Raw genomic sequence first — 9,864 nt, 5'->3', positions numbered from 1 at the left:
AGAAAGAAAGAAAGAAAGAAAGAAAACAGACTGACCTCAGACAGTAAGGCAGTGGGTCAGACATGGGTATAGCCGTGCCAATGGAGATGCAACTAACAATACCTTATGTAAGATTCGTTCATTCAGAAACGTTGTCTGAGCACCTATTAAGCTCCATTGGGTGTTCTGGGGGCTCGGAGTCCCTGCCTCCAAGTGTCACATTCTGGCAGGAGAGATGGGTGAAAAATGCAGAGCAGGAAGCCAAGTACATGGTAAATCAGGAGACAAGAAATGTGCTAAGGGACAAAGAAACAGGGTTCGTCAGCAGGGGTGTGGTCTGAGGCTTCTTGATTGACCTCCTGCCTGGAGGGGCTGCTTCTCAGCCTCCTTCGTAGGCTTCTCCAATTCTCCTACACAGCTGGACACCCCAGGGCTCAGCCCTTGACCCTCTTTTCTGTCTGCTCCCTCCACAGAGGTGACCTCACCTTACAAGTGCTCTAAGTACTATACTAGTGAGAACTCTCCAGAGAAACAGACCAATAGGATAGAGAGATCTATACAAGAGAAGATTTATCCCAGGCATTGGCTCTAGTGGTCACGGAGGCCAAGAAGTCCCACGATGTCCAAGCTGGGGACCTACGAAAGCCAAGGGTGTAGTTCAGTCTGAGTGTGAATGCCTGAAAATGGGGTGGGGGGATGGTGCTCAAGCAGAGAGGGCAAATTCTCCCTTCCTCCGCCATTTTGTTCTATTTGGATGCTTAATGGATTGGATGATGCCCACCTGTGCCCACCAGTGGTACCTCCCACTGGGGAGGACCATCTGCTTCGCTCAGAGCATCAATTCACAAACTCTCATCAAGCTGACACCTAAAATTAACCACCGCACACACCATCTATCTGCTGAATACTCCCCAGTTCACATCTCCTGCCCAGGTCTCTGTTCTAAACCCTTGTCTTGGGGCGCCTGGGTGGCTCAATTGGTTAAGCCTCTGCCTTCAGCTCAGGTCACGATCTCAGGGTCCTGGGATCGAGCCCTGCATCAGGCTCTCTGCTCAGCAGGGAGCCTGCTTCCCCCTGTCTCTCTGCTGCCTCTCTACTTGTGATTTCTGTCAAATAAATAAATAAAATCTTTAAAAAAAAAAAAAAAACCTTGTCTTCTGCATGCCACTGTGCAATCAACATCTCTACCAGGTCCTCCCTGACCCCCCCCACCCACCCACCCACCTGGGTCAGTCAGGGGACTTCCTGCATTCTTGGCACCCTCAAACTTTGCAAGGGTCCTCGGCCCCCCTGCATTACGTACACCTCCAAATCAAAAGAAGTCTGCCCCCTTCTCATCCCCACCCCTGCTCTCAGTCCAAATACCCTCATCTCTCATCAGGGTTATTTAGCCTCTACACAGTGGCAGAGTTACCCTCTAAAAATGGAACACCAAGTTCATAGCAGCATTATTCATAATAGCCAAAAGGCGCTGTTAAAAAAGGAACAAGGGGCCCAGAATTGCATCACTTTTCCCCCCACCACAACAAACCAAGATTCTTCTGCCACGTCGACCTACCCTCTCCTAGGAATGTAACCTCAAACCAGACAATCTGGGGTTCCCTGCCAGGCACTAGTGAGGGGATCTGCAGGATAGACCTTGCCAGAACAATCCACTCTTCCTTAGAAAACCTCCTTTTCTTCCCCTTCTGCCTATAAAAACCTTCTGTTTTGTACACTCAGCTCCCCAGAGCTTTCTCTTTGCAACACGGGATGCTGTCTGGTTCATGAGTTATTGAATAAAGCCAATAAGATCGTCAAATTTACTCACTTGAATTTTGGTTTTGAGCAGTGAAACAATTGAAATGTCCATCAGCCGATGACTGGATATATTCAGATGGGGTCTCTCCCGACAGTGGACTGCTGCTGACTCGTTAAAAAAGAACGGAACACCCGCACATGCTACAACATAGGTGAACTTTGAAAACATTCTGCCCTGAGAAAGAAACCAGGCAGGAAAGGCCACACAGTGCATGGTCCCATTTCTAGGAAGTGTCCAGAATAGTCCAATCCAGAGAGGCAGAAGATAGGGTAGTGGTTGTCAGGGACTGAGCGGAAGAGGCGGAGGGGAAGGAAGTAATTGCTAATAGGCAGCAGGTTTCTACTCCGTGTGATGAAAACGTTCTAAAATCACCTGTGAAGCTTGCACAACCTTATGAATATACCAAAACCCACTGAAATGCACACTTTAAACGGGTAAGTTACATAGGTCATGAATTGTCTCAATTAAACATATATATAATTTTTTTTTTTTTTTAAGCAAACTCGGCTGGCTTCCCTCCTCTGCTCACACTCTGCAGGGGCTCCGCTCAGGGGCCGTAAAGCCGGTTGCGCACCTGGCCCAGGAGGCTCCCTCCTAGTCCACCCCTCCCCTCTCCTCTCTGGCAACCCCAGAGACTCCAGACACTTCGGCCCCCCAGCTGTCCCCGGAACCTCCGCTTTTACGTGCTGCTGCTGTGGCTGTGCCTCCGCCCGCACCCTTCCCCCCAACACCCACACACCTGGCCACCGGCCCCTGCACCTGGTCCAGCACCTGGTCCCCGCACCTGCACCTGCGCAGTGAAGCCTGCTCGGACTGCCCGCTCTGTTCGTGCCCCCGCCTCCGCACCGCCCATCCCCTCATCCTCTGTGCCCTGGCTCTTCCTAACTTCGTGCAGACGACACGACTTTCTTATCTGTATTACGTAAGCTCGGGTGCTGATGACGTAACTCCCCGCCGGTGGACAGTTCCGCTCTTTGCTCCCAAATGTGTTCCCAGCACTTATTGCCTGGCACACAGCAGGCGCTCAATGAATACTAAAGGCATGCGAACGCATAAATGACTATCGCTTGAGAAATGAAATATTAATGAAATTAAACCTCAAAAGTCCGATAAACCTCGGACCAGCCTTTTCCGCACCGAGAGAGGCACTCTCAGCAATGTTAACAATAAATGCATTTATTCTCCGCACCCGCGGTGCAACACTGTCCAGGGAACGCAGGTCCCCCCTCTCGGCTCACTCCTGGGTCCCGGACTCCGGGGGCCACAGTACCGCACTGGGCGGTAGACGGTCTGCAGGGCGCAGGCGCGGAAGCCCTACAGCCTGGAGCCGCAAGCTCTCCGGGAACGTCCCCTGGCGGCCGCGGGGCACCTCCCGGGCGGAAACGGCTACAGCAGGGCCAGGGCCGCATGCGCATGTCCTGGAGTTCTCGCGAGACCGCGGGAGAGTGGGCGTGGGCGCGGACTTCCGGCGGCGCGAGCTGAGTGACGCGGAGACCCGGCAGCGGGGAGGCGGGTGGGGCGGAGCGGGGCTCGGGCGGCCGCCGCCATGGACCCGTTCCTGGTGCTACTGCACTCGGTGTCCACCGGCCTGTCGGACGACGAGCTGACCGAGCTCAAGTTCCTGTGCCGGGGCCGCGTGGGCAAGCGGAAGCTGGAGAGCGTGCGCTGCGGCCTGGACCTGTTCGCGGTGCTGCTCGAGCAGAACGAGCTGGACGCCGAGCACACGGAGCTGCTGCGCGAGCTGCTTGTGTCGCTGCGGCGCCAGGACCTGCTGCAGCGCCTGGACGGCTTCGAGGCGGGCGCGGCGGGCAGGGCCCCGCCGGAGGAGCGAGGTGGGCGCGCGGCGCCGGGGGCGGGGGCGGGGCGGGGCGGGGCCGGGGAAGCTGGGGGCCTGGCCCGGCCCGTGCGCCCCGCGGTAGCTCGGCCGGTCCTCCGGGGTTCCCCTTCCCCGCGTTCGATTGCGCGGATTTTCTCCCGACGCTAGCGGGAGGCCGGTCAGCCGCCCGCTTTGCTGATGGGGAGCCCGAGCGCCTGGAAGTTAAGGGGTGGAAGACGTGGACACGCACACACCCAGCTCGCCGCCGCTCCGTCCCCCCTGCCTGCGGCGAACGAGAGCGCTCCGAAGGAGAGGGCGTCGCGCACCGCCCCTGGGTGGGGGAGCTAGGTGCGCCGCCGCTGCTTTCGTTTTCCTTCCGCCTCTGGGAGCGCCCCACTGGCGTCCTTGACGCGGAGAACAGGGAATGGCTCTCGCCCAGCGGCTTAGTCCTCGGGATAGCCCTGTGCTCGGGTTCCGCGCTCGATCCCTCTTCGTGTCTTACAGGCCGGAGGACCGGGGCTGGGAGGTGCAGTGAGGAGCCCGAGATGCCCGGCCCGTTGCTGGCTGGGACCAACTGAGGCAGCCTTGGCGGGCGGGCGGGATTAGCCCTACCCCTCTCTGACCAAGGCCCTTCAGCGTGGCTTCCTACTCTGTGCGCAGGCATCCCCTCTTCCTTCCCTCCTCTGGGGCTTGCACAGTCCTCCTGGAGTGAAAATGAGACCTGGGTAGAGCAGGGCGTCTCAGCCACACCCCTGTGTTCTCAGAGCCCTGGGAGGGGTGCTGGGGAGTGCTCTGGGGACACCTCTCATAGGCTCGAAGCTCTTGCCTGGCATCAGCCCTTCGGTCAGAAGGTCACCAGGTCAGAAAGGGTAGACCCATAGCAGCACGGGTGTTGCTCCATAAAGACTCGTGCTTACTGCTGCAGATGGGGACGGGACTGCTCTGCCTGGGATCAGTCGGATTCAGACTTCCTGTCCAGACACACTCACACACACCCCTGTGTAAGCATACACATGCGCACCAGGCCGTGCAAACAGGACAGGACGTAGAAGAGCTACGTTTTTAAGGACATTGAGCAGGGGGGAGATTGGGGACATGATACATTTAGAAGCCCGTGCACACACCACAGATCCGTCCGTCTATGCGTGTACATCTTGTGTGTTGCAAGAGAGCACACCGGAGATTACCAGGTAGGGGTGGGTTGATGAGGGCCCATCCTGTATTACTCTCGCTCAGAAGACGGGGTAGCGTCCTGGTCGGGTGCATTGGCACCGGGCTCGTAGGGTTTCCCCTTCTAGCTGTGCCGTTGTCTAGCTGCATGGCATCAGGAAAATACTCCTCTTCCCTGTGCCTCAGTTTCCCTCTCTGTACCATTGGTCACAGTAACACAAGTGCCCGCTTGCCCACCTGCAGGGGACGGAGGAGTCGGCACACAGGCTGACAGCACCTTGGGGGTGTGTAGCTGAAGACACATTTGCTGGGGCCCTCTGAGCAGCGTTTTGCCCTTCCTCTCTGCTCGCTACCGCCATTCCAGAAACTACCTGTGAGGGTCGGTAGTGCCCCACCTGCTGGTCTCAGTCATGACCTTTCCACCCATGAGGACACGGTAGCCAGGGACCAAAGACTGGTGGTCAGTCCAGGCAGCTTCCAAAATAAGAATTGGGGTGTTTTCGTGCTCCAGGGCTGCCGTACAAAGGACCACAACTCGGGACCTTGAAGTGACATGGAACTGATTCCTTCGCAGTTCGGGAAACAGAAGTCAAAGGTCAAGTTGTCAGCAGAGCCGGGCTTTCTCTGGAGGCTGCAGGACAGCATCCTTCCACCTCTTCCAGAATGTGGCGGCTGGGGACATTCTTTGGCCAATGGAGTGGGCTGGTGGCAGGACCGGAGGCCCCCCTCAGGCTTTCTCTGACCTCCCCCTGGCCCCCTACTGCGTGACCCCAGCCTCTGCAGGAGGACCTCTCGTGTCCCCAGTACTTGGGCAGCACCGAGAAGCGCTTTGGAATATGGGGTTACTCGTCCCCAAACGTGTCCCCCAAACCTCTGGTAAATCATTCTCTTCTTCCCCCAGACCTGCGTGCAGCATTTGACATCGTCTGTGATAACGTGGGGAGGGACTGGAGAAGACTGGCCCGGCACCTTAAAGTGACAGACGCCAAGATCGATGCCATCGAGGAGAAGTATCCCCGCAACCTGACCGAGCAGGTGAGGGAGTCGCTGAGAGTCTGGAAGAGCGCCGAGAGGGAGGACGCGACAGTGTCCCACCTGGTGAGGGCGCTTAGGGCCTGCCAGCTGAACCTGGTGGCCGACCTCGTCCTGGAGGATCAGCAGGCCCGGGAGAATGAGAGCGAGACTGCGAGCAGTGGAGGTGGGGACAAGAGCCCCGCCGAGTCTCTGACGTCCTGGGATTTGAATGGGCCTGCCTTGGGGGGCCCCTGGTGACCCAGCTGCTCTTCTCCAGGGGCCCGAGGGCATCCACGCAGCCCGAACTTGGGTCCCCCCCCCACCACCAAAGTTGACCAAGTGCCTTCCACGCGCCTGTGCTATGATGACCTAGCAGGGCACCAGGACAAGGGACCCCGGCGCTCGAGCCACAGCTGGCTTCACGGAGTGGTGCCCGGGGGGTTCAGCCGCCGTGCAGATGCTTTCATTCGTGCCTCAGGATCGCCCTTGAGAGGGAGGGTCTGTTGTCCCATGAGATGAGCCCTGTTCGAGGAAGTTTTGGATCCATGCCCAGCAGGTAGAAGGAACGTCAACGTCAGTGGTGCTCAGTGCTGTTACTCAGCAGGTGGGGACCGTGTGCAGTCCGTGGCTAGACAAAGTCCGTAGCAGTGGGAGAGCCGGGGGTGGAACCAAGGCTGTCGGGCTCCAGAGCCCACACGGTGACCACTGGGTCACTCTGTTGCTGCCACAGTTGGCCACAGGCTTTGAGGCCATTGGCTAGACCCATACACCAGGGCAGGCGGTGTGGAGGTCCCTGGTGGGGTAATGGCCCTTGAGGGTGTCCGGGGGCGGGGGGGGGGGGGAGGATAGTAATACTCGTGAGAACGGCCTGCGATAGGATCGTCCAGTGTTCGGGCGGTGGATGCCCTCGGTGCTTCACCAGCGGGAGTTCTCAGAAATACTATGACTTCTGTGATGCCACAGTTTACTGTTTTGTATCAAAATCACTATTCTGATAACAGGATCCTGTAATCTTAAAAAGTGGTCTTTCTGCTTTTATGGTAATCCTATTAAAGCTTATTCTTTTACAGTGGAAAGCTCCATGACCCAGAATTTTACATTCCTTTTGAGGATTACTTCATCTCTCATATTCTCAAAAGTCCCGTTGTGGTCGATTTCAGTACCCTGGGCCGCTTCTCTTAGGCTGAACGTGAGCAGGGTGGCCAGACTCCTAACAGCTCCGGGAGCCACTGAACAGGGGAGCGTTCGTGCCCAGCAGACTGCTCAGCTAGAGGCCACCTTCCACCAGCTTTGGGCCCACCTGCCACTGAGCGGCATCAGAGCCGCGTGGCCGTGCCTTGTTCAGGCCTTCGGCTGTGATCTTGGGAGAGCCCCACATGAGGTCCTGGCCGCATTGTCCTGCTAAGCTACAGACCAGCCTTGGAGTCCCTGCATGCCTTCAGCAAGTCCATACTGATGCCAGGCAGGGTGAGGGCTGGGCCACCGCAGGAAAGGAGAGAGCCGTGGCCCTACTCTGTGGACCTCAAGCTCCGGACCAGAAATCCAGGCATTAAGCAGAGCATAAGCTCAGGGTGCTGTTGAGGCACTGAGCCCGTGTCAGGCCCGCACTGGCACGGCCTGGCCCTGTGTCATGTGCTGTCTGTGTCCTTAGCCCCCGCGCCCAGCCAGCCATCGCACCTGCTTTGCAGGCCCCAGGGCCGAGCTAGTGGGTAGTAAACATGACAGCACCGTCGGTAGATGTCAGGAGCTTGGCTGATGGGCCGCTTTGGGAAGTAGGTTTGCCGAAAACTATGTCTGTGTTTCTGGAACACAGGCAGAGTTCAGCAGTTCTCCCGTTCCCTCCTGGCTTATGAGATAAGCTATGGAAAGGGTGAATGCCGAGCACTCTGACCTGCGCCCTGCATCCCCCCATGTGCCCCTCACACCCGGCAAGACCCCCCAGCCATCCATCACACCACGTGTTGTGATAGAGGCTCCAGTGACCTGTGATTTCTGCACCTACGGGCAGCGAGTGGACAGGGCCTGGTCCCCAGCTCTGCCACCAGCTTGTTCCTGTGGCCCGCCTCTCAGTCCCACGGTTGTGAAGGCACCGGGTACCCCCCACCCCCGGCACTCACATCCCTGACCTCCACAGAGAGCAGCTCCTGGCCACATGGTGAGGGAGAAGGAGCAGGGTCCTGGAGCAGCCACGAGGATCGCGAGGCCAGGATCTGAGTTCGAGACCTGGAATAGATGACGGGCGAGGAGTGTCTCCACCCTGTGTGGCTAGGCTCTGCGCGCCGCCCGCTTGCGGGGGCCTGGAGGTGGCCCCCTCCACCGCCCCGCACGAGGGCGGGGCCTTAGAGCCTGGTGATGCGGGTGCGCCTGCACAAGCAGCTGTCCCCAGAGATGCTGGCTCAGAGCCAGAGGGAGGCGCCGGTCTGTTCCGCCAGTTCGCACATCCGTGGGCCGGAGGCTTCTACCCTCGCCGGCACCGCACCGGGCTTGGAGCCACAACAGCGGGACACGCAGCCTGCCCTTGGGAAGCACACGGTTTCCCTGCTTCGTGAAGCAAAAGAGGTGTGACGGAAGTCAACACAAGCATGCAGTAAAAACGCAAACACTTACATGGACCCTGGAAATGGAAAGATGCACGGCAAGGGTTGGAGAATGATGGTTTTGTTTTGTTTTATTTTAAAGATTTTATTTATTTATTTGACAGACGGAGATCACAAGTAGGTGGAGAGGCAGGCAGAGAGCAGAGGAAGCAGGGTCCCCGCTGAGCAGAGAGCCTGATGCGGGGCTCGATCCCAGGACCCTGGGATCATGACCTGAGCTGAAGGCAGAGGCTTAACCCACTGAGCCACCCAGGTGCCCCAAATGATGTTTTTTTTTAAAGATATTTATACTTTCTGTGTTTTCTACGTTTTCTATAATGTGTTTTCATTGTTCCCTAGATACAGTTGCATGGGAGTGCCCCCAGCGAGGCACAGAGCATGGGGTCCCCCCCGACTCTGCCCCTCGTAGCTTCATCCCCCTAAAAAGGGACATTTCGGTAAATCTCAGGTGCTTGCCCCAGTCTGTGGCAGCTTTGCTCCTCAGGCACCTCGGAATAAGCAGTGACATTCTGCCCAGAGCCCCGGAGCTTCTGTCCCTCGGGCTCTCACTACAGTGGGGCCAGCCCGGGGCCGCTGGTCCTGAGATGTTGCTTGTCACCCTCACGTCTGAGCGTTTTCTCCACCGTTGAGCTGAACCACGGCTCCAAGGGAGCAGGTGTTCTGGGACGGACCTGACTGATACCTGAGCAGAACTAGGACCTTTGCGACGGGAGCAGTGACGCCCTGCCCTGGATCGGGGAGTGGCTACATTTTCTAGAGGAATCTCCCATGGCAACTTCACGAAAAACAGTTCACGTTCCATTTAGATTTTTTTGTAAGACTTTTCTGTGAAATGTGTGCTTCCAATAAAGGTTGCACACGAGTCCCGTGGTTTACTTGAAAGTTCATGTTAGAGGCACATTTTGCCTTAGTTCTTCTTTTCCCGAGAAAGACGGGGGCAAAGGCCCAGTTGTGCATGCTTTCAGGCCAACGAAGGGGGGTTTGGCCAAGTGCTTCCTGGAACAGAGAGCCAGCTCCCTGGTTTCGGGGCCCCCCAGATTTCCCAGCTTCACACCCTCCCCCCTCTGCCCTCTCACCCCAGCCAGCCCTGCTGGGCTCTGGACATGTGCACACACAGCTCTGCCAGGCCCTTCCAGACACTTGCAGTGGGGCAGGCTCGAGGCAGGCCCTCCCCCATCCCATCTCCTCTGGGGCATTTGATGTTTGTCTTGATGATTGCATGACATTTTCTCCTGCCGGTTCTTCCTCTGGCCACCGCATCTCAGACCCACTCCCTGTCCCTGCACTTCTAGAACCCTCTCCCCACTCGCACCCAAGGAAGCCAGGCCCTCAGCCTCACGCGCCAGGTAGCCAGGGCGGCCACATGGTTCCCTGAAGCCCCAAACCCTGACTGTCCGCTGCCAAGGGACCAAACCTTTTGCCTTGTACGTGCCCGTTCACCGATCCAGGGATCAGGCCGTGGGCGCCATGGCGGTCCGGCATTATTC

At 57.6% G+C, this 9,864-nt stretch overlaps 1 protein-coding gene across 1 annotated transcript; it reads left to right on the top strand.

Moving 5' to 3' along the window:
• Positions 1 to 3,263: 3,263 nt before the first annotated feature.
• On the top strand, positions 3,264 to 6,856 carry LOC111149616 (Fas associated via death domain). Its single transcript, XM_022506774.1, has 2 exons — positions 3,264 to 3,612; positions 5,668 to 6,856. The coding sequence occupies exons 1-2, from the start codon at positions 3,327 to 3,329 to the stop codon at positions 6,036 to 6,038; spliced, it is 657 nt and encodes a 218-aa protein (XP_022362482.1). The 5' UTR covers positions 3,264 to 3,326; the 3' UTR covers positions 6,039 to 6,856.
• Positions 6,857 to 9,864: the final 3,008 nt, after the last annotated feature.

Source organism: Enhydra lutris, unplaced genomic scaffold, assembly GCF_002288905.1.
Source record: "Enhydra lutris kenyoni isolate GAN:26980312 unplaced genomic scaffold, ASM228890v2 scaffoldscaffold22, whole genome shotgun sequence".
Taxonomy (NCBI): Eukaryota; Metazoa; Chordata; class Mammalia; order Carnivora; family Mustelidae; genus Enhydra; species Enhydra lutris.
Note: the sequence above shows the minus strand (reverse complement) of the source record. Positions and strands in the feature narration are given on the sequence as shown.